We start from the raw sequence: 25,344 nt of genomic DNA, 5'->3' as shown, positions 1-25,344 counted from the left end.
AAGAACTTCTGCACCCTGGGGTTTTGAATGTGCATACATTCATATACCAACGCGTGAAGCCAACGTTATCCAATTAGAGAGAAGGCTGAAGGATCTGACAGGTTAATTTGCCATTAAGATAGTAGGGTACACTCGTGCCCCTGGATGGTTACCAACATAGCATAACATTTGCAAACCATTTCAGAATGGATCCAATTATAAACATTTTCCCTTGAATCTCTCCCAAAGATAATTCACTTAGCCTGCTCCACATAAATATTTAACTCACAAAAAATCCATTTTGTTCTCATTCTGATCAAAGTTAATGTGTTTAATATGTCATGCAACACTGCTTGGTGGATCCTGGAAAGTTTCCCGTTCTCTGGCATGACTGGTTATAAAGAACACAAATTAAAGTGCTCTCTGGTTCTTGAGAATATTGACCTTTGTGTGAAAGCATGTAACTTTTTTTGTAGGTGTGCCCAACATAAATGAACATGTAAGTGTAATTCCAGCCCACTCAAACACTTCTCCCCCTAAAAATGATCTGCTTGAGTGCTCTGGCAATAAAGGGCTTCTTCAAATATTATTGTGCTGACAAATAAGGGTCTCTCAGAATGGTCAGGCTCCACACTGAAACCCAAACCTTATTCTGTGAATGTTGTACACTCTCCTGCAAAGAGCATTCTTCTGGCTGTGCCCAAACACCAAATAGGTGCTGTTACCAGATTAGGAACACAGAATCATGGGTAGCGGCAGACTCACCTGCTGCTTGTTCTCCTTGGAGTATGGCAACATGGTGGACACATGGAACATGAGCTCATGACCCTGGTACACAGTGTATATGGAATTAATTCCTGTAGTGTCATCTGTAGAGAAGTAGACATTGGAAATGCCTTGAAACCAGGTCTCAAAATAGAGCCATTTCGAACTTGTCTCTCATCAGCAATACTAATGGGGCAGAATTTAAGAGAAAGGGTGAACTCACTTTTTGTGTCCAGGCCACCTCTGTACCCTGCCCAACCCTGCAGTGAGATTGTGTCTCCAAGGAGGTTTAGAAACTTGTCAAAGTTTTCACTTCCCATTTCTGCAAGAAAAGAGAAAAAATGTTATTTCCAGTGATGTAAATATGACTTAAATGACTCATTAATTACTTCTTTTGGAAACGTATAATATAATTGTACTATGACAATTAACTGCTACTGCTGCTATTATTACGACAACTCCCCTTCAACATTTATAAATAGTAGTTAAATAAGAAATAGCAACACTCACCATTGCTAAACATCTCGTCGTCTGTGAGCTGTCCATCTTTGGCATACAGAACACCAAATTTAAAGTTTACAGAACCCTACAAAGACAGTTTGGATCTATTTACAGAACTTTAAATGGTACTACACAGAACACCAAAATGGTACACATGGTTGTATGAAATGTACAGACAATATTCAAAAGACAGTTGTGTGAACAGCACTTGTGAGAATCAAGACTGTTATCCTAAACTGACAAAACATTTATTCACTGGTATGGCTAATAACCATCATGTGATGCTGTTTCATTTTCCTGTATTCATTTCTATATTAATTCATTTGTTCTGTTGTACAGTTAAACCTGTTTTTTGCATTAGCCATTTCCATATGAGACGCCATTAGGTTCAATGCATAATATTGACTTCTGCATGCAGCTGGTTGGAAAGCCTTTCAAAGGACACCAAAATGATATTGTGGTTACTGAAAGTTCAAATGTATTATTTCCCTTTTTTAAGTCTTTTCTGAAACACACTAATTAGCACTGCTACCCTGTGCATCATTATCACCAATATGAACTTTTCAAAGATAAATGCCAGCAGTGGTGCATTAGAAATGGCCCACTGTAAAGTGTGTTTCCATTCAGAAAACTTCCCCCTCTGGTTGGATGAACAGGTGTAATAGGCTATCAATCAAATTAGTATAGCTGTTATATTTCTGCAGATTTTAAAGCTCCATTATTGTTCATAAAATCAGAAAAACTACCTCTTGTTCTTCTAACACCAGTAGGTCCTGTGAAAAAAGAAAACAAATTTCACACTATTAACAGCAGTTTCACAGTTTTATTTCACTGTTCCCCCTCTCAAATACACTTATGTATTCACGCATGCATGCACATAGGGAAGTTATTAATAAACGCTGCACCACCAATGATCCACACATTTGCCAACCTTTACAAAAGCACACCTTGAAAAGCAAATGCCCCGGATGTCTAGATGGTGTCTACCCTGACCGAAAATAAACATACTAGGGTGAACATATTTTATTGGTCTTATTGTGAGACAAAACAAATAACTGGCATCTGAATCCTACCTTCTGGATCTCTGGGTTGAGTATTTCCCTTGGGCCCTTTTCAAATCTGTCCAGGTTCATGGCACTGGAGAGACAAAGAAAAGTTAGGATTGTCAACATTATGATGTCAACATGGCGAAGTAGAGCACATTGCAATCAGTCCAGCCACTACATGGAGCATAAAACATCAAGAAGTTCCATAATTTAACCGGCTTTCTGCCAGCCACACTCAATACAGCCCTTTTGTGTGCGTGCAAGGATATGGAACTCTGAATCTGATGGTCCACAGGATTAAGTAGTAGTAACTAGATAGAAGAACTGGTAAGCAGTATTTACATTATGGGCAAAAGATGTCAGTAAAGAATGATAATCTAGTTACATGCAAAAGTATTGGGACCATTAAATTGGTTTCTTTTGCCTCTGTACTGATCAAATTTACTGTCATTTAAAATCAAACAATGACTATGATCCAAAATTCACTGGTTGCATTTATTTCATGTGTTTTTAAACATTGAACCATAATACAATAATGCCATTCAATGAGTCAAGTCCTCCTGTTTCAAGTCAGCATACTGCAAGGCTTTGACAAATTTAATTACTTGAAAGGTCAATATTGTATTGTATACCCTTCATATTTGACTGCATTGAGTCTGTAACTCTCAGACATCAGTAGATTCATGATGCGATCATTTGAGATGTTATGCCAAGCTTTTACTGCTCTCTCTTTCAGTTGTTGTGTGTTTGCTGGGATTTCTGACTTCCGTTTCCTTTTGAGCAAGTGAAGTATGTCCAATGGGGTTTAAATCTGGTGACTTTTCTTCCTGATAAACTCCTTGATTAAGTGTGCTGTATGTTTTGGACCGTCTTGCTGCACAATAAACTTCCATCCAATGATTTTGGTGGCATCTCTCTCAGTATTGGTGGACAATATATTTCTGTCCACTTCAGCTGTCATTCTGTTGCCACCATCACTGCTTACACCATCAATAAAGACCATTAAAAAAAGATAAATAAACACAAATACAAAATGGTTCCACGGTATGCAGCCATACAGGTCCAAGCCACCACAATGCCTCCACCATGCTTGACAGATGAAGCAGTATGCCAAGGGTCCAGAGTAGCCCCTCTGTCCACATTTCACCTTGTCAGTCACTCTGGTAAAAGTTTATCTTTGTCTCATCTGTCCATAAAACTTATCCATAACATCTTTGGATTTTTTTGGCTAATTCCAATCTTACCTTTCTGTTCTTGGTGCTGATGAGAGGTTTACATCTGGAAGTGTAGCCTCAGTAATTTGCCTCTCTCAGTCTTCTGGACACAGTGTCCTGCGACACTTTCACCCCCATGGAGATCATTAGCAATTACTTGAGCTGGCAGTTTAGGATTTTTTTTCACAGCCGTTACTGTATAATCACCCTGTCATCACTTTCTCCTGTCCTCCGTGCATGGCCTGATTGCTGGTGATTCTTAAGTCCTCCAGTAGTTTATTTCTTAGGACATTCTATTCCATCGACTTTGGAATACACTAACATTCTGCAACAGCTCTAATTGATCTCCTTCTTTCCTTTCATCCTCACAGTAGCTTCATTGGCTGTCATACTTAGGTCTCTGGTACCAAGGTGCATTCTTCTTGTTTTGCTTATAAAGTAGACTCTACAACGGCTTCCAAATGATATAACCTATGCCTTGACACTCACAGCTTTCCATTTATAAACAATTAGAGTAATATGGCAAGCCTGTAAAGTTTGAAGCAGCTGGTGGTAATATGTCCAAACACTTATGGGACTTGGAATAGGCAGAGTTGAGACATTGAATGGCATTGTTGTAATGTCTTTTCAATGTGTTCAATGTATATTAAGAAAAAACACATGAAATAAATGCAGACATTGTGAATTTTGCCTCATAGGCATTGTTTGATTTGAAATACACATTGGTGGTGGGTGAGGTGAGTGCCAGTCATCACTGTAAAGCACTTTGAGCATTCGGAAAAGTGCTATATAAATGCAATCATTCATTAATTCATTCAAATACAAATGTGATTAGTACAGAGAAAATTCAACCAATTTGACACAACCACTATATATATATATTTAAATGACTTTGAACGTGGCATGGTTGTTGGTGCCAGATGGGCTGGTTTGAGTAGTTCAGAAACTGCTGATCTACTGGGATTTTCATGCACAACCATCTCTAGGCTTTACAGAGAATGGTCCGAAATAGAGAAAATATCCAGTGAACGGCAATTCTCTGGGCGGAAATGCCTTGTTGATGGCAGAGGTCAGAGGAGAATGGCCAGACTGGTTCGAGCTGATAGAAGCGCAACAGTAACTCAAATAACCACGTGTTACAACCGAGGTATGCAGAAGAGCATCTCTGAACGCCCACCATGTCAAAACTCGAAGCCGATGGGCTACAGCAGCGGCCCGGGTGCCACTCCTGTCACCCAATGAAGTGGCTGGTGAGTGTATATATATATATATATATATATATATATATATATATATATATATAGTGATAACAAAGGTAATTTGAAGTGAGATGTAGAATAGGGACTGTTGAATTCTTAATACTTGCCTTAAAATGGACTTGACTGACAGTGTTTTTGTAGGACTGTAAGGAAGGCATATCTTCAAGGTTCCCTGTTATGGAGAGAGAAGGATTTAATGAACAGTTGCGTGATTGAAAAAATTCAGTTCAGCATTCCCTCATCAGCTATGGCGGACATTCTCTTTTCTGGCCAGGAACCATCACGAGACTCCACGTGGACCACTTTCAGTTGAACTATATACAGACACAATGTTTTAAGCAAGCCAGTGCATTGTGCAGTAGTGTAATAATTTATTGTAGTGTAGTCCTCCTTGGACATAGCTCCAAGGAACAACAGTAATTCCCTGTTGAGAAAAAGTGCCTTCAACCTTTTGGTTAAAGGCCAGCTCCTTAGCCACTATCCCACTGCTGACTAAACAACATTAAGTTGATAGTGTGGGCGAGACTGAATAGTTGATTACCCAACGATTTGACCACAAGGACACTGATCGATTACTTGATCTCACATTCCAGTCCTCCTTTCTATTTTTCTTTTTTTTTTTTTACCTCTGCCCTGTGGAATCACTCTATATAAGGTGTGGATAATGCAGATTGATGGGAGAGCAGAGTTTGTTGTTTTGTGTGCTAGCTATTGGCTAAGCCAGTAGAGGGCCTTTATTGTTAAAGATTAATTTTATACAGAAACGTTAGATATTAAAATACTTCCTGAAAGTATGTGAAAACACCTTTAAGTGTAAAACTTATGCATGGAGTAAATTATCAATGCTCATCATTAACAATTGGGAACAACAGACTCAAAATTTATGCAAATGCTTTGTAAAGGTATTGGGGATTTTTAAATAATACTCACTTTTTTCTGAAATTCTTGCTCTAATTATATGCATACCTACACTATATGAACATTTTCCAGAATCATCCATTGAATTATACCACAATGTCATCTCCCGCATTCAGTGAAACTGAACTTTGCTATATTAAAAATGGAATCCAGGGATTTGATTTCCATAGTTCAGTTTATGAAATTACAAGTTAAAAAAGTGTAGAAACCATATTTTCAGTCAGGCACATTTATTACAGTTAGCTTGCACATACTGAATTTAGAACAAACAACACAAAGCCTCTCAATGGAATTGTGACAATGCAAAAGGCAAACCATGTTATTTGCAGAAGAATGTAAATCTGCACAAGCAAAACATGTTTAAAATTATTTCAAGGAGGGAAGTAATATGCTTGCTTCTTTACTTAATTGTTATGGCTCCACAGAGAATATTTTTTGTATTTTTGTACTTTCTTGTATTACCAATTTATACAAATAATCTCATTAAATGTTATGATGTAAAACAAAACATGCTGGATGGGAGCCCTTTGGGGCCATGGCTTTTTTCAGATGGAAAGACGAGCTAAGCTTTTGTACTACACCACAACTGCTCTTTCTCTCTCATTTCCTTTGGGATGGGTTAGCAAGGGCTCTTATGAGATTCTGCTGGAGTGTATAAGGGTAGTGGAGCTTCCGTTCACCAGACAATGCTGACTGCTGCTGAAAAACTTCAAGTTCACTAAAGAACTAGAAGCCATTGGTGCTCCTCTGTACAGATTCTGTGCAAGAATCGTACAAGGATCTACTCGGTCTCACTGGTTCATATGGATAAGTTATATAGTGTTCTGGCAGCTCAATAATGGACAATTCGCTTCTTCTGAAGGACATTATTCACTTTTTAAAGCTGGATCAAGCAGACTTTTGATCACCTATTCGGACTATGAGAAGGTTTCAATAAGTTGACCGTCAGTATTTGTTCAGAATTTTGAAGGCTTTTGGGTTTCGGGGAACAGTTAATATCTTAAAGTTGTTCTATGTGGAGACATCATGATGGGTGGGGTTTGGGGCTGAGTAAGCCAGTATGTGTAGGAAGCGGGATATAGCTGTCCATTGTGCTATCTGCCTTTGTGATTGACAAATCTTTTTCTGTGCCAGCTATACAAGATGCTACAGGGGGTGGGAATCATAGGAGCAGGAAACTCCCAGGCAGTAAAGCTGTTGGCATATGCTGATTACATATCGGTAATGCTGAGGGATAGGGAAGATATATAGGCTTTGGAGGACAGACTTCACGTTTATGATGGGGCTTCCGCTGCTAAGGTGAACTGGAGCATGAGTGAAGCTGTGACTGGAAGGAGTCGCCGCTGCCTCTGCTCTTTGGAGGATTACAGTGTGGACAGTCTGGGGTCAAAGTGTTGGGGTGTATGTAGGCACTGAAAAGGGTTTATGAAGAATTGGGAGGGAGTTACAGATATTGTATGCAGCAGGTTAGGGAAGTGAATTGGCTGCTGTCACAGATCTCGTACAGAGTGAAAGTGCTAATAATTAACATTTGAGTGGCTTTTGCCTTGTGGGAATGGTTGGCAAAAACAAACCCCGCAGGTGGTCTGCTTGTTGAGATCCAGTAGAAGCGGAAGTACTTTTTTTTGGCCAGTTCACCATTCGCTCTGGGCACCATTACTGTACCTTCCTGTGCATGACTGCTGAAGCATTCTGGTGGCATGGGGCTGAATCGACAGCTGTTCCTAACAAGAACAATAGGCCTTCACACCACAGGCCTCACAGAGCTCTGCTGGGCTAGGCTGAGGGCCTGGTGGCTGTTTTCACCTTTGAGTAAGAGGTGACTGGGGCAAGGGCTGTGATTGTGGGAGGAGGCTATTCTCCTTTGAGCAGTGATCAGTCAGAGCCTTTTGAGGCAGCTGCATGTTCATTGCACCAGGAGTTTGAAGGCTGACTCACTTCCAACGATCAGGGGTGTATTGTTTGGCGATGCCTCAGTGCACAGGTGTGCATTTCTCCAGAATGCTGGAGATAGTTCTGAGGGATGTACAGCAGGTGCTTCCAGCACTAAGTAAATGAGGACCAGGTAACTGGGGGGGAGGAGCCTCCCTCTTTACTCCAGTTAAGGTGGCAGCAGCAGTTGGGGAGTGTCTGTCCTCCTTGCTGTATTTTGGTGGTGAACAGGAAAAACCTGTATGCAGTTTGTTCATAGAAATATGAGAACAATGTGAGAGAATATCAGTAGCAGGAGGAAATGGGGTCAGACAATGTTGAGTTACAGCTAGAGGGTTTATAAACTCCTGGTACTGAAGAGTACAGGACACTTACGGTGGAGGATACTCAATAAGGGGTTTGCTATCGTTTGCTAAGGCATAGCTGGCCTGGTTTGATCCTGGGGAAGGGTGTCGGTTCTGTGATTGACATGAAATCGTGCAATATCTGTATTAGCTGTGTAAGGCTGAAACTGTTGTTTTGTCTGTTTATCTTTTGGCTGGGTATATTTTTTAATTTGGTAAATATGTTTTTGGGCCAAGGTACAGTTTTCAGTAGTGATACAAGGTGGCATTGTTGAACTTCTTGTATGCTCTGGAAACACCCAGAATATGGATAACACATAGAAATAAGCATTTGGGTGGTTCGTGTTGGTTCGTGGATGTGTGGCTTAGGGTGGAGTTTGAATATTACTAAATATTAAATGATGTGGCCACATTTAAAAGAGTGTTCTGAATGTGCAGACGACAAAAGGATTGAGACATATTTAGGTTAAGTGCTTTGCGTTGGGTTAAAGGCCTTGTGTTTGCTTTTATACTTTAGTTTTGGGGTTTGAGTTAAAATGGTAAATGAGAAAATGTTGATTTATGTAATGGTGGAGGTTTCGTGTGTTTAATCAAGGAACACAAACATAAGAAAATGAAGGTCTCTATCTCAGTCTTCTGATACTTCACTCACCGTTTTCCTCCACAGTATGGCTCTGTACTGAGGCACCCGCTGGTTGTTCTGGTCTGATAGAACGACTGACAGGTAGAAGGGGTTCTTCTCTGCGTCTGTGCCCACGTAATTCTGATGGACTGTGGAAAAGAAAAGTACAACCACAGTAAATCCAGCACTGGAGCTGAGAAAGGGGGTGGGGAATTTGGTCTGTTTGTCTTGGATCTGGAACCTTAGATGGGCATGAAGTCTGAGATAGAACAACCATGAGGATAAACTCTAAAGGCAACAATGCGATGCAATGGCTGCTCTTTCACGAAGGGCTCTAACACTTTCTTTGCCTGCATTTTGGAGCTGAGCATTGTAACCATGTATTTTGCACAACCAACTGAATGTTCTTCTTAAGCATTAGTGCACAGGAGTTTGTCCATGCCCTTTAAAGGACTAAGGAGGATGTTTGGCAACCCTCAACAGTCTGAGAGAAAGCAACTCCAAAATTCAGTTAAAAGCAGGACTTTGTTCTTCTGGTCTCCGAGTCGAAGGTATTCATCCTCATTTTATCAATTAACTTGATTTAATGTTGCCGTCCTTCTCTCTGCCCCGGAGCACCCCTGTATAGCTGGAGGACAGGAGTTGGATAATGCATTTTTAATGACCTTCATCATTAAGAGTCATGCAGGCTGATCTATAGCCATGTTGACAAGATTATAATAAGAGGAGCCAGTCAGATTTTAATTGTGTTAGATTGGAGGAGTGAGTCTGCAGAGCCTCACAATCTGCTATGGATATTGGGCCTGAATGTCAGGCTGCTCAGTTTCACCAGGGAGGTGGCTCAGATCGGTATGACTGGAATCCACATTTTTATTCCTTGCAGCAGCATTTTGTGTCCCTTTCCTCTGTCAAGCTGAAACATTTCTAAAGGTCTAAACTATACTTTGGGACTAGGAGCTGCCGTTTGTGATCATATAGATGATTTATACAGGAATGAATAAAGCCACACACGTGCTTCTGCACTGCAGTGTTAAATTGATTTCACCGCGTTTCAGCTGTGAACTCATCAGGGTATGCTGCTCCCCTGAAGGCCAGGGTGAGCATTCTTATAACTTATAACCACCCACATGTGATGCTTGATTAAGAAAACAAGATCTAAGAAGATTAAATTTCCTGGCTGGTTTGTTCTCTGGTAGGGAGAAGTAGTCCCGTTTTCAGTGATGACGCATCAGGCAAACACGATCAGAGTTTATCTGTGTTGCTTCTGATGGAATAAATTGGTGACACTTTTCTTTTCTTTTTTCTTTTTTGCTGCTACTACTGTTTTTTTGCTGCTGGTTTTTCAGCAGTTTCATCTGGGATTTCATTACATTTTTTGGCAAGCTCCATTTAGAAATTGGAGGTTGACCTAGTGCTATGGTCACGACATAGTACTTTGCCATGTATCTCTCCCTCTTAACAGCAGAGCATCAAACATGACCGCATGTATGCACATACACACATGCGCATGCACTCATGCGCACACACACACACACACACACACACACACACAAAGTTACTGATGCCTCCTAATGCTCAAAACCTTAAAGACTTCACTGCAAAACTGGATAACAATAGTTCTGCTGTGGACCACCATACAACTATAGAGCTAGCCCCACTGCTAGTGTGACTGGCACTTGACAAACCTATGCCTCCAGTAACAGTTATCCACATACCTACACATCACTCTAAATGTGTCTCCTGCAGTGCTTGTTTTAATTTATGCAATGTAAAGGTTAAATGTTGTCTTTCTCTTCATGAGGTGTATATAACGTCCTGTCTTACGCCAATGACGAATGAACATGGAGTCCTGTATAAACATAAACCAAACAAGATATACAGCACATACAGATAGGGTAAAAAAAAGGAATGAAATCACCTTTTCCCAAGAAATATTTGAAGAACCATCTTGTGTGGTACTCTGGATTCTCCAAATGAACATCTGTTCTCCTCCAGGTTCCTGGAGTGTAGTCCGTTGTCTAGAATCCCAGCAACAGCAATAGCAAAAGAGTACATTATATTGAGTCTGTCATCCACACATTATGCTCATTCATGAACTGCCGTTAAAAAAGTCATGATATTCTGTATAGGATGATACAATAGTAGCAACTTCTTCAAGTGTATAGTAATGAAACATGTTATTATATCTTGGAATTGCTGATTGACACACACAGTTAACCTAACCTCACAAAGGAAATGGAGATGTACATATTATCCCACACAGACTGTGAAATTAACAGCAATATCGTTAACTTAAATGAGCTGGATGTACCTATTTTAGCTTTCACAATGAGGTACGGTGTGAATAAAAGATATTTGTGTAAGTGGTAGCTCGTTTAGACATAATACAGAGAAATACTGTCCAAAATATAAACTATAGTCAGTTGATTCTAGAAATGAATAAAACATGATATATCAATGCTCATTATTGTCTGTCTGCTGATTTATCATAATGGGCAAGTATACGAGAAAAATGTGTTCATCCTTGTTGAAGGTATTTAGATATTCACATCTTTCAATTCTGAGTAAAATGCACCATTTCAAACAATTTTAAACATCAAGTCAAGTCTTTCAGTATTTCTATAATCACAGATTGCAGTTATGTATATTCAGCCCTCACTAGAAAATTAAGTCGGTTTGATTCATTATAATCCTGCCAAAACACTATCGGTCATATTATTGGCCTCATTCTTCTCAAAGCATATAGAATTCAGCTTTGCTTTGCATTTTCTGATATAAGATTAGACCCTTGAGTCTACTTTTCCTATGAATTTCACATAGTTATTTCCCATTTCACGAGGCACAGCATTAATTTGATGTAAGACAAGCTAATATTCATTTTTATGAATAAATAAACAATTATGTCTAAATGTTGGAGATTTTGAGTACACAAAATGGTTGGCGGACTCATGAAAGCACACACAGCAAAGTCATATTACGTATGCAAGCAGAATACATACTGCAGTTGTAATACTTCAGTGTGGACACCAGCTTTCAGTTCAAGAAATGAAGTGACTCACAACTCTATGCAGAGGTGAAAAGAGCTGATTACAGTAATTACCCAATAATGGCTTGTGTCTGCAGACGGTGTCTCAGCTTTAACCAAACTCAACACACTCCTGGCTGCTGCTGTACGTGCATAACTGCAGGTTACCTTTGCCTCTGAAATTCTAAATTAAATTGTTTATTTTTCCTGGCTCTTATTTGTATGAATAACCTTAATACCAGATGCTTTGGATAGCCATTTATTTCACATCTAAATACAAAAAGAACAGCACTGAGAGTTATAGCAGTGGAGGAAGCCAAAAGCTCAGTATGGTGGAAATTTTGCATTTTGCAGTCAGTGGATATCACTTTTTGGCACTGGACTAGATCTTGTTAGCATGCGCCTTTTAACCCCTTGTTATGGTAAGACAACAATAACAACAGAACACAACACAGAATAGAGGTGCAGAACAGTGTTGAAGCAGGATTATGGCAGAGCTTCCTTCAACATGAAACTGAGTGCAGCACTGTGTGAGTCATGAGGCTTTGTTCCCGCATGTGTTTGAGTGCTAGGAATAGAGGGCAATTTATCTGCACAGAGCACATTAGCAGTAAAATGCATTTCCTCCAGCTGTGTATGTTATCTGTTGTGGAAAAGGGAGACAATGCATACCAACACACGCTTGTTTTCCCCTCCGAGAACCAACTGCAGTAAAGACTAAGAGATGACTTTTAAAAAATTCCTAACACAGAGTGTACATGTAACATATCATTAAATTTGGTGTTATGTGTAATTTGACAGCTAGCAGAAGTTTGCTGCTGTTAAATTAAGCATGGATCCCCTGTGATCTGGGTAATAAAACATTTTTAAATTCCACTGCTCCATAACCGTACAACCAGAGGGCTATCACTCTGATTGTGGCAGCATCAAGTGCTGCGCATGTTAATGTGACTCTATTCCAGTCTGTCATGTTTGATTATACACTTGCGTGTCATGGCGCTGTTGACGGGCAATAAAGGAATGTGTCCCAGCATCCTTTGACAGCATTAAGGTGCTCTCTCTCGTTCTTCGGCAGCCTGAAAGGAATTTAGCATCAGGCACAAGAGTGCCAGATTTCTCTGACAGAGTTACTTTTCTCCCTCTCCTGCTGTGTGTTTCAAATCCTGAGCCTAACGGCTAACCTTGACCAGGGACAGTGCCCCCTGCCGCGCAGGCTGGCAGCTGCGGCCCTGACTCAGCCTGGCAGCCCAATCACAGTTAGTAATCCTGCTCTACATATTCCTGCTTATTTATCCATCCATCCATCCAACCATTTTCTAACCACTTAGTCAGGGTTGTAATGGTAACAGGACAACCTCTCCCCAGTGACGTCCTCCTGCTCATCCTGGGGGATCCCTAGGCGATTCCAGGCCAGCTGAGAGAGCCCTCCAGCATTTCCTGCCCAGGGGTCTCTTCCCAGGCCAGGTGAATGTGCACAGAACACCCCCAAAGGGGGGGTGCTCAGGGGGCATCCTTATCAGATGTCCAAACCACCTCAACTTGCTCTCAATGCGGAGGAGTAGTGGCTCTATTCTGAGCTCCTCCTGATCTATATTATTGTACCAGAGCAGCGGAATAATTGTGACAGTAAAAGAAAACTCCCTATAAGGTGCGGACGCAGGTTTTATCTGTGCATACTAATGTTAATCAAGGAAATACATTTCCGACAGTAACGTGAGACCAGCCGCATCCTCAGATTATGAAGCATGGGGCTTTATTTGTGAAGAAAAGACTGCGCGTAAACACTGATGCACCAGCAATTTTGTAACGTACCGCAAAGTGAGTTGTGGTAACATCCAAATAGATGAGGAATGCTGCTTTTGCTTGCTTCTTAACACCCAGGTAGGCTTTTACAAAGCAAATAGCCAACTTTACAGACTAGTCTGGTCTGTGCTAATGAATGCCTGTGTGGCTCTTTCTTTGCCATTAATCACTTGGAACATCCAGAATAGGAGGCTATGTCAAGACAACAAGGAATAGCTGAACACATTTAACATTAAGCTCCGAATCGGCATAACTGTACCAGCTGTTACTATAAACAGACGGGGACAACATCCAATTCTCACTAGAATAAACTCTGAAAACCATAATATCTTTTCAAGGACAGATAACTTTTTTAAATGATTTATGATTTACGGGTAATAAAAATAGAGCCTTATACCAGAAAATTACTTCTGAAACATTACTTTTTTTTTTTTAACTTAAATCGCTCAAAAACAGTTTTTTGGAAATATTTCTCACAAAGGTTATCACATTGCTCTGTTCCTTTGGGAGGTGGTAGAGGACTGAATTGCACATGTACAAACCTGAAAGGGCTACGGTAGCTGCACTGCACATTAAGTTATTGACCGTTATTACATTTATCAAGCATTACATTTATGAAAACCTTCCCCCTGTTTGTGAGAGGAGAGAATCTTTTAAAATCTTTTTAAAATGCATGACTCATTCATCTTTAGGAGCAGTTGCCTGTAAGAGAAGTTGTGACTTCTCTCCATGCACAGGGTTCTGATATTGATTTTCCCACTCCTGATGGTCCAGTTCTCACCCATGAGCACTAGCCACTCTGAAACTTCCCCTTCCTTGGAAGTATTTGCACGGTTAATGTTTGATCTTGACTGGGAGGTACGAGTGGAATAGCATTTAAAAGGCCACAAGCTGAAGACAACAACGTGTGCGCAAAACAATGACACGTAATAACTCCTTCAACACCACATCCACATGAAGAATTGAATCACACATATGATTTTCAAGCTTTGTGCACGGAAGGGGCTGAACAGCAGAGAGAGGAAGTGAATGACCAAAGGACAGACTCTGGTTCAAATTGACTCTGAATTAGCTGCTGTCCATCAGCTGAGTGGTATTGATCTATAGCTGACTGAGACAGGAAACCCACTGTCATATAACTGAAAAGCCTTGTATTGAGCAGATATGGCTATGCTTATTTGTGCCCATGTGCATGTGTCTTCCTGGGGTCTATTCAGTCAAACTACAAAGAAAAAAGTCACAGCATTGCCACCAAAATCAATAATAATAACAAACACCCCATTTTGTGTTCTACTGTGTTTTTTGTGTTCTACTCTTGGCGGAATAAAATAAAAATAGAAAATTGATCAAATTCATATATACTGGCTTATACTGTTGACTCATCTTTTAAGCACACAGCGGTAGCTTTCTGATTTGTGGTTAGAATGATTCCCTAAGGGTTCATATTGGCATTATACTTGGGAGATTGATACTCACTGTACCTGTTCATCAAATTATTTGTTCAGTTATTGGACAAGTTTTTTTTCTGATGGGGCTTAGGATAAACTGATGCTTATCAGCTGCAAAGAAAGTCATGGCCAACAGTATACCTTTTGTAATTTCTATACACTGTCCTGTCGCCCACCGCTCACCACAGATCATCTCGTGCAGAGTGGGTATGAATACAGAAGAGCCTTTTCTTATCTAACCCTGCATCATGGCATGTGGCTTAGATCATCAGCTGTAATACAGTATTATGGTAGTGAACAGCCCTCTCCTCCGAAAAAAAAAAAACCACACCACACCATTATTATTCCTGTGCCCCACACCTCTTTCCTTTCCTTGCCTTTAGTTTCTGTCACACTAGCAAATGAGTCTTGCTGGTGAATCAGGCTGCCTGGATGATGGAAAGCTTAACACCTTATCAATAACTACAAGCACAAATCAGCCAGGAAGACAACACACTGACAGCCAGCCTATTATGCAGTGAGTTACGGCGGAAGTTCAGAGATAGCCAGGATCTTTACTGATTTTTTGGAGCTAGCAGTAAGAGGGAAAGAAGAGATATGATTAAAATGCTTGGGTGTGCACCCGTGTTTGTGTGGATTACTGCATACATGCGATAACATCCTTCAGTCAATAAGCAATTGCATGTATACTCCTGTGTGTTGTGTGTTGTGTGTGTGTGTGTGTGAATGTGTATGTGTATGTGTGTGTCTTGGGGCAGAGGCAAGCTAGAACTGCAGTGAGTCAGCACTTTCTAAAGAACACTGAGTCCTTGTGTAGCTGTAGCCCACAATTCCACTCAACAAAAGGCTGTTTCTATTATATTTCTATACTGTAAATTACTTTCTCCTTGCAGTCACATGGTGCCATACAGTCATAAAGGGAGAAGAATGACATATTTGAAAGGTATTCACGTTCCAGTAGTTCAGTATACTCTGAAGGGCCATTTACAGTATGCATTATATTACAGTGATTGTTTATAATAATCATAGTTAAAATGTTTATAATTTGAATGACTGCACACTGAAGTGCAGACACATTTCTAACAAAGCTGTCAAAATAGCTGTATTCTAAAACAATACTTTCATCTCTGTTTTATAAGGATAGCAGTTCATTCACTGGGTCATTTACAAAGTTTCCTGGTAATGGTTGATTAATAAAATAAGTGATTAATAAAGGCTTCATTACAAAGAAAAGATTTTATACTGAAGAGCTAGAACAAGGACTTCATGTTGACAATGTTTGTTTTGCCCAAAGAAATTTGATTTCTGCAGAGTTTTAGTTTTGAATCCTCATTCTTTAGTTCATCTTAACATTTAAGCAAGCAGTTCACAAATAATCCTCAAGGTGAATATACCCTCCTGAGACCCAACAGAAAATAATAAGTTTAAGTGTTTACATTTTTGACATATACAAAAATGTTTTTTTTTTTCCATAAATATTGTTTATTTTATTGAATATCCCTTGTAGTTTAGGTTTCAGCATAGAAGAACATGGTTCTGAGAGTGAGACCAGCGACTCATGTTCCCTACAAGGGACAAAAATGAGTTGCCGGGTCTTAGGAGGATATCTCTTCATCACTGTAAATGGATTAAAAACCATCTGTATTAAATGCAAAAGTGGACCATGTGCTTTTATACTGGGGCTTGTGATATCAGAGTGAGTAATAATGGGGGTTCTAAAACACGCAGACATATTTTAAGGAAGGGCCAATTTAAAAGTGCGCCATGACAACCAAATTTCATCTCAGTTCTGATGAGGCAACAGAGACTCCAACACTTCTCTGCTTTCCCACACGGCTCTTTTAATAACACTTTCTCATTGGCTGATTTCAGCAGAAAATCCCACTGATTCCTGTGCCTCTGGGTCTTAGCTCCCCTCCCTGTCAATCCCCACATTTCAGAGTGAGTGAGACGCCAGTAGATCCAGCAGCTTAGTGTCATGTCTTTGATCAAGAGGCCAGAGAGACTAATTGAACTTGATGGCATCATGAATGCTTAGAGACTTGCCATTCTCTAACATCGAGAGCCTGCCAACTTTTATGACCTTTATGAGTGAAATTCCATGCAGGTTCTGGGTAGGGAAATCAGGACCTTTAACTTTGTATTAGGCGAGTCATGGTTGGGACCTAACATGAGAACACTAGGTGCAATAATCAATACAGTCAGGGGGAACTGGAGCAGGATGAGATATTTTTACGGGGTACTAATGTCAATGTAAAGGAGAGTTTAAGCACATGGAACAGCATATTGCAAACGCCCTGCTCTTTACTTCAGAAAACAAACCATACTCCATACTTTTTACTGAGTCTTCTCAAGTAATTTTGGAGGAGGCATGTATCCTGTCATATTTATCAGCACAAAGTGTGTGGCTTGCATTTTCTCTTTCCCCGCAGAAGGTAGAGAGGCAGCCCAGCTGCACCCAGTGCGCTCCTGGGGCCCTTTAGAGGTGATGCGTTCTCACGACCACCTCGTATTTCCACCATCGTTTGATGTTTTCAACTCGTCTGCTGGAGAGGAGCTTTGCAGAGATCAAAGTCCCACTGAGAGAGAGTGAGAGAGACCTTTTCTGCTCTGGCGCTTGGTCCCTGTGAAGCTATTCTGTGGCCACGAGGACAAAGCGGCGTGTGTTGTTGTGTTAATGCAATAAAACACTCTCCAGGCATTCAAACACAGAGAGCTCATTGAAATGCATTTGATGAGTAATTCTTTTATGACAGCGACCTTGGTCAGGGCTTGTGAAGTGAATGGGTGGGCTCTAGATGATTACAGTGAGATGTTGTCTGAATTTGTTGAAACATGTCGTAATAGGTGGAAGTGCTCCTCTGGCACCATATTTGTTCTAGCCCAAATGAGTCCCACTGCATGTTACTATCATTGGTGGACCTTGACCCAAGTGTATATGGGTATCTAGCTAGGGCTGGATGCAGACAGCAGATGTTGGGTAGCACAAAGCCCAAATAAGTGAGTAAAAGAGCAGAGAATTAAACCATCGTGGCAAAATCACACCCACATGATTTTCTGTTTCTTGGAATAAATTCTCTTTCTTGGAAAGGCTTTTTATATCTCAGCTGTTCCTTGCTCGCGGAAGCATCAAATGATTCCTGTGCCCTTACCAGCTGGTAGTGTGTGTGAAGACATTATGCTTCACAGAGAAAATATTCCACACTGCTGCAGAATATTAACATTTTCTGAAAGGATTTTTTTTTCTAGTTCTCATTAGCTGGTAATATTTATAGGCATACTGTAGCTCAACAACTCCACCATATACAATTATTTAATTCCTGAAGATTTTGTTTTGAAGAGGCATAGTCCAGAGTTGAGTGCTGGATGAAGTCTCTAAAGGGATTCACTAGCAACACCATTTTATGACCTAGTGACATTTTAGGACAATTGGCAATTATTTTTCCGTTATTATGGAATAGGGTGATCTGCCGGAAACTCTGCCATTGTAATGAGGCTAAAGGGGATTATTCTATGTGTGCATTGAGTTCCATAATGAATATGAACAACAGCTTTGCATCATCTGTTTTGTGTTAATAAGCTGTAATAACACAACATAGATGATGCAACGCTGTATGGCTGATAATGCAGTCTAATTCACAGAACAAAACACGCCTATATCTAATTACATCATAACATCATCAAAATACTGTATAACACTTGATAGATACAGTGGATGCATTCACACAAGAAAATATACTCAGTCAATTAATTCACAGAATGATTTACAGACTGACCTCGTCAGATGACCCATTTTCCACACGGAATCGACCAGCACGCTGTATGGCTCCATCAGCATCACTTGAGATCAGCTGAGAAAAGGAAACAGGAAGTAAGTAGGGCGTCACCAGTGGACAGAGGGGTAATGAGCAGGTGCTAGTCATTAGATGAACCGTGTGATCCCAGCAAGAATAATCTGGACTGTTCTGTTAAAAGGACTTGTGTAGAATGTAGACGTAGAATCAAAAAGGTGGAATGCATATCAGCATGGTTGTTAAACAATGTGTAATATGTAATACCAATGGTTTGTAAACGAACAAAAAACAAAAAAAAAAACAACAAAATCAAATAAGCAGGATAATGGAAGACTCAAACTTGCATGAAAATTCACAAATCCACTAAAAAATCCCTCATGACTGTCAATGCAACATTTATTAACCCCTTCTGTATCACCCCCTTTTTTTAACCACAAGCCTGAAAATGACATACAGTACAGTACCCAAAATAAAATGGTTACTATTCCTGAATGCTTTTGACTACAGGTCTCTTCTGAAAGGTAACTGTGGCATTCGGTTTTTTGTGGCATTATTCCAGCACAAAATGAAAGTAAACCTGCCGCTGAGTAGCTGGAGGGGCTGGTCAGCTGAAAAGCGAGCCAGCTATGAGTGGTGAGCAGAAATCTGCCACTCAGTTTTGCTTTCTTTTGTCTTTTAGTTTGTTGTTTTAGTTCTTTGTTTTTGCCTTGAACCCGTGAGACGAAGGGTGAAGGTGTAATAATAATAATAATAATAATAATAATAATAATAAAAGACGTTATAACTGTTCCATAAGCGCTTGCTAGCCCTTACGTCATGCATTACGTCATGAATGCATCATGCATATACAAAAAAGAACACATATATATATGCAAAGTACTCCACTGCTAAGCTAACAATAAATTAATCTGGGGTTACAAGTTTTCATGCTTAAAGTATCACTTTTAAGAATGGTTACAGCTTTTACAAAAAGCCATTACGTACTTCACTTGCCCAGACCCATTTCCTTTTAAATGATATATTTATTCTTATATTATATTTAAAAGTCTGAAAAAGAAATGCACTAATTTATTGACTCAAATGTGTTATTCATAAGTATATGCAAATACATGATATGTGTATCACTGCCGTTTACTGCCGGCAGTAAGCAGATCCATTTCTCTAATTCTATTCACTTTTTCATGCCTGATGTGTAAATATTAATTTTCCATGTATCATTTCAGTTAAATATGAAGACTTATTTCAGATCCAGAATTCTGTGTTTGCTTAGTGTGTGTAGGAATAGAGGAAAGCAATAAAAAACTGCAGTGAATAGCAAAAGTCTGGTCAGTGGCGTAGAATGTTTTACAAATATTCTCTAAAAAGAAGAGGTCAGAGCATGCCAGAGAGGTCAGCTGGGGGTAGATGAAAGAGCCGGAAGAAATGAAAGGTCAGATTTGTAAAGGTTATGTTTAATATTGCACTACATAGAGCAGGAATGTTACAAAACATGGTGAAATCCAAGTCAGACACTGAGATTCAAGAGGCACAACAGAGACAGAGATATTGTAGCGTAAACAATGGGTAGCAATGAAAGAGCCTTTTCTCAACCTCTTTTTTTGTTTTCTCACTCTCCTCGTTTTCCTCTCGTCCTCCCCTCTTCAATCTCCATACCTCTTCATCTTGCCTCACCTGTCCTGGCCCATCCTTCCTCTACTCTACTCCCTTCAAATCTCTTCTTGTTCTTGTTCTCCTGTCTCCACCCTCCTTCTTTCTGCTTCATTCAGCAGTTCTCCTCCCCTCTACTGCTTTACCTCCCATGCCCCCTACCTCTTCTCTACTGTCTACACCCTCCCCCTTCCATCCCTGCAGCCCGCAGCTAAACTCTCTTTCTGATTGTGAAATGATTTCTGGTCGCTGACTCACTCTTATAAAGAACATTGAAAACGGCAAGATTGAGAAGAGAAGAAAAGAACCAAAAAAAAACTTCGAAGTACACTAAGCGCCAGCCCCCATTCCTGAAAGATGTAACTGTGAAGGAGTGGAAGCTAAAATAAACCTAACAACTAAGTCATAAATTACAGCATTGGCAAAATGAGTAATCCCCCCCACTACCACCACCACCGCAATAAGCTCATGTAGATGTTAAAAATACAGTAAATTCTGTGAATTTATTTGTAATGAGGGTGGTGCACTGATGAGGTCTGAGATTTCAGTCTGGCTGAGTTGATAAAAGGGGACAGGGAACCTTAAAAAGTACAGGGTGTAACAAACACCCAGATGTAATGTTTTGCAATCAGCAAGCACTGTAATACATTATCTAATACATAAGAAATGTCCACTTGGTTTTTAAAGTCCCTACAGCAAGCTACCTTTCATGAAGCCAGTCATGGTCTATTTCCAGTTCAGCTGTAAGACTCGTGCCTGTTTGTGTAGTAGACAACAAGTAGACTATATTATCTGCAGCCTAGTTGTGTGTTTGGAGTCTGTCCTGGTGCTTTAGATTAAGAAGTCTTTTTATTTAAAGAATCAGTCCTCACAAGACATTTGCAATTACATTTTGCACAGAGAAAAGCCATGACTTGTGACTTTCTCATATGAACTTTTGCTCTTAATTATTAAAACAAATGTGTGCGTGTGTGTGACATATTCTACGATGCATCTCATAATTCTCCAGATGTTGTCGTTGATGAGGAAAGCAGAGCTGTGTCTGTTTTAGAGGTAGGCTATACTTTTGACTCCAGTCTTAAAGAGGCCTTACTGAGGTACTGAAGTATCAGCATATTTTTTAATGTCAGCAATTATAGGTAGCCGCCATATTAGGAAGAGGCGCTGCTACTCATACCCCTAATGAGCCCACAAGTGTCCATACCATCATTCTGTACTGCGTGTCTCCATTGTTTGTGTCCTTTGATGTTGCTTCCTGTATGTGGACATGAATAAATAAATTAAATGTGTGTGTGTGTGTGTGTGTGTGTATGCATACGTGTGTCTCAGTCTTCTGTTCCTTCCTAAAAATGATCTTCCTGTGAGACACCTCCTTTTGTCCTGTGCTTGTGGGGTTTACCCATTGTTAAACCCTTACAGGATAGTATGGAAATTAATATTTAAAATCGAATTCCCAAAACTAGATTCCTTGTTTTAATACAGGTTTGTACCTTGTGATACAATATATAAGAAAAAATCATGGTAAATACAGATATACTTTCCTTTATAAAATGTCCTCTTTGCATTATTATGCTCATTTGTTTACACAGTGGTTCTTCAGCAACAATAGAGGACCAGGTGGGATACAGTGTCTCTCTAAATGAGAAGATGGAGGTTTCCTTTGAAGTGCCTCCCGCGGCAGCAAACACGAGAGTCACCTGTCTCTAACACGATGTAATCTTTTTCAATGGCGCACATTCGCCGTGTGGCATCCCACCCTCAGACAAACGCAGGGCTGGTTGCTAGGCAACAGAACTCTCAGAATTACGGAATTATTTCCCCTGTTTATTCTCAACAGCCAAATGTTACCAAATGCATCATTTACAAGAACAAATCCTGTTCTTGTGCACCGCGCTGCCAACGGGGATGGCACTGGGGAGGGTTCGAGGTGGGGGCTCGTCGATGGGGCGCGCGGGAGGGAGATGCACATTGCTGCAGCAGCAGATGGACGGTGACGGTCTTTGGAGAAGCCGGTGCAGCCGAGCGTGATGAAGGGAGAGGGACGGAACGGAGTGGTACGTGAAGCGGTGGAGTAGCGGCGCAGATTGCGCAGGCCTGGTGCACGCTGGGATCGGCACGCGATCGGCGCGTGAGCTCAGTGCCGCGGGCTGCCCGGGCGGGTCCGACTGGGGGAGCGATGGCATTTCTGTACTGCGGGGGGGCAGCCACGGCCATTTCCCTGCTCGCCACAGAGTTCTGCTGCCATGCTCAACAGCACCACATGGTCACTGGGTTTTTGTGCCAGGAGTGTCTGGGTGAGATCAAAGCTGTCAGGGAGAGCATGTGGGCCAAGATTATGTTTTTCCTCCACCAGAGCAAAAGCTCAGATTGTGACTGTGAGTCACTATTATATATAAAGACTGTTTATTTTTGAGTTTTGTATATTTTTTGCTTTAAAAAAATTGTAATCACACATATAACCACTCCCCAGACCAAGTAATTTAACTTGTTCAGCTCTTATTTAACAGGACAATTTCACAGCAAAACAACATGGTTTATCACAGATACAGTAGTAGTTTAGTGGTAATTTCAACTTAAGGCTATGAACATCTGTCATGGCTTTCACTGCTTCTTTAAAAAAACCTTATTTGCTTCACAGATCCATATTAGATGCGTTTCAGAAACAGTGTTTTTCTGTACTGTCAAGAAAAGGTGAAGGGATCTTTTTAGCACAAACAGTTTAGCAAAAACGCATAAGGAATATATCTTAAATATGTCAAATTACGTGCCATAGATTAGATATGTCATACATTGTGCATATACGATAAAATATATTATGAAAGATACAAAATATAAATACATGAAACAGAGTTCCAAAATGACAGTGCATCACCAAGGTGGGTGAAACACAACAACGATAACCTAGACAAAAATAGCTCAATTTCTTTGTTTCCCTTTTTCAATAAACAAGCACAGATCCACCTATGCCCCCAGCTAAGACTGTAACAGCCGCAACTTAAACAATGTTATCATTACAGTTCTCTTGTCCTGAAAGTCTACCCCTCTTGGGAACACCTTCAAGTTTTCTGTTTCAGTTAATCAGCTTCCCACAAATGAAAGACCTCTGTGAAAGCAGCCAGGAAAAAAACGAGGTCAAATGCTGAACCTGCAATAATTTATTAATCTGTTGCTAAGGCAGTTCATTCTCAAATGACAGCAGGCTAGTGAGAGGGCAGAGGTAAATGCTTTCCCATGAGCCTTTGCGCTTGCTGAATGACAGAGTAATCCTCTCCAGCCCTGGCTACTGCGTGACAGTAAGTGTCACAATTGACAGCATGGCTGCTGAGACTACAGGCTAGGGATGACTGTCGTGCTGTTCATTCCATCATGTTAATTGTTTATATCATTTGCTCCTGGGTTACTATTATGGGTTCCTGTAGTAGCCAATTTCTCTCCACCTGAAAGATGCCATATATTTGTTCTTTACATAAACATGCCAGAGAAATATTTTTTAAAATAAATAATGTATAAGTACATTACTGTGTAGAAGTAATGTTTAACTGATTATATTGCTGCACCATAGGCCAGTAAAATATCACAATATATAATACTCGTCTTGAAATGGTATTAAACGTATACAAAAATAGAGATAATAGATGGTTGTAGTGGTTGAAACTAGGCTTGTAACCCGAATGTTGCTGCACTTCAGCACGGAGCACTGGAATTTCCTCAGCAAACGGTCCACTTTAACCCCACTTTACCAATGGGACAGCGTGTTCACATCAATATGCAAGTGGCTCAGGGTAAGGACTTCTGCTGAGCAAAGGAAAAATAAAATAAAACAGTCTCTCTTCCTTTCTAAAGACAGATGGATTTGTTTCATTCAGACAGAATTAGAGAAAACTGGGTGGGTCCAGAAGGCATGGGTTGCTCATTTATATTAATATTCTTTCTAATACCACTTTGAATGAATTTCATCTGTGTTAGATGACCATTTGTTTTTTTCTCTCACATCAGGCTGGAAGGAGAAATGTCTTTCCAGATGAACATTTATGCATTTATTTCATGTATTTTTCAAACACGTTGAATTTATAATGTATTCATTAATCATATGGAAACCAAGAATAGTTGTTTGTCATTTCATTGCAGATCACATAAATAACAGGATGTGAATTTATTGATTGTATTTTGGCAAAATGTTGTATTGTTGTGGTTCAGACCTTCTAAGACATATCTATAAAAACATACCATTTCTATACATCTTTCATCTTATTTTTCTTAGCGTCAGTTGGGAGTTTTAACCAGTTTGCAGATGTGTTGTTTCAACTCTTAGAACTGCAGTTGTTTTTATGATAAACCAAATTATGCTGCTGATGCAGGGAGAGACACACTCAGTTTTTCTCATTGTCTTGAGAACAACAACCAAATAAAATCCTCCAAACTGTAAGTGTGGCATTGGCAGTATATGGCTCATTACCGCAGACAACAAATGTATTGTGGTTGGGTCTGCTAGGGAAAGAATGTACCAGACTGGACAAAGATGAACAAAGATGAATAACGCACAGGGTAAAAATTCACAGCACATGAAAGGAGTCCATCAAAGTTTAGTGGTATGTTATGTTTTTTTGCAAAGAAAAATCATGAACAATATCATTTTGTGCTATACATATGCACAATTGCAGTTGGTGCAGACCCTCAGTAGTAGTCTGAATCAACCTTAACTGGTAAATGTCATTACTGTACCCCTTCAATATTCACAGACCAATAGACATAGTACAGACACACTGAGCCAAACGCAATACCCTTTGAGGAGAGATTAAGAAATATAAAATTAGGCAACAGGTAGGCTTTTTAAAGTACCCATTTTATAACAGAGTCATTGAGGTTGTGTTTATGGCATCTGGCACTTCTACTGACAATCAAAGCTATAACTTTGTTTCTTGTTGGAAGTCACAGATCCTGTGCAATTTGTGTGAGTATGAAATAAATACTAAATTGTTTCAGTTCAGAGACAGAAAATATAAGCAGAAAATAGGTTAAGAAGCTATCGTATCATTTTTGGGACTCT

The 25,344-nt window shown here is 40.1% G+C and overlaps 1 protein-coding gene across 4 annotated transcripts in view; it reads right to left on the bottom strand.

The window, feature by feature from the left end:
- garnl3 (GTPase activating Rap/RanGAP domain like 3) overlaps positions 1 to 25,344 on the bottom strand; it is a 91,445-nt gene that overhangs the window by 27,057 nt on the left and 39,044 nt on the right. For all 4 annotated transcript variants that reach the window (XM_035390506.1, XM_035390504.1, XM_035390507.1 and 1 more), the window contains exons 3-11: positions 18,633 to 18,707; positions 10,499 to 10,598; positions 8,611 to 8,729; positions 4,872 to 4,936; positions 2,319 to 2,382; positions 1,992 to 2,018; positions 1,255 to 1,330; positions 968 to 1,066; positions 745 to 848 (exon numbers count right to left, since the gene is read on the bottom strand). In XM_035390506.1, coding sequence (XP_035246397.1) covers positions 745 to 848; positions 968 to 1,066; positions 1,255 to 1,330; positions 1,992 to 2,018; positions 2,319 to 2,382; positions 4,872 to 4,936; positions 8,611 to 8,729; positions 10,499 to 10,598; positions 18,633 to 18,707 — 729 coding nt within the window. The remainder of the gene's footprint in view (positions 1 to 744; positions 849 to 967; positions 1,067 to 1,254; positions 1,331 to 1,991; positions 2,019 to 2,318; positions 2,383 to 4,871; positions 4,937 to 8,610; positions 8,730 to 10,498; positions 10,599 to 18,632; positions 18,708 to 25,344) is intronic.

The sequence above is a fragment of the Anguilla anguilla genome, chromosome 14 (genome assembly GCF_013347855.1).
Source record: "Anguilla anguilla isolate fAngAng1 chromosome 14, fAngAng1.pri, whole genome shotgun sequence".
NCBI lineage: Eukaryota > Metazoa > Chordata > Actinopteri > Anguilliformes > Anguillidae > Anguilla > Anguilla anguilla.
This window is presented reverse-complemented; position numbering and strand designations above follow the sequence as displayed.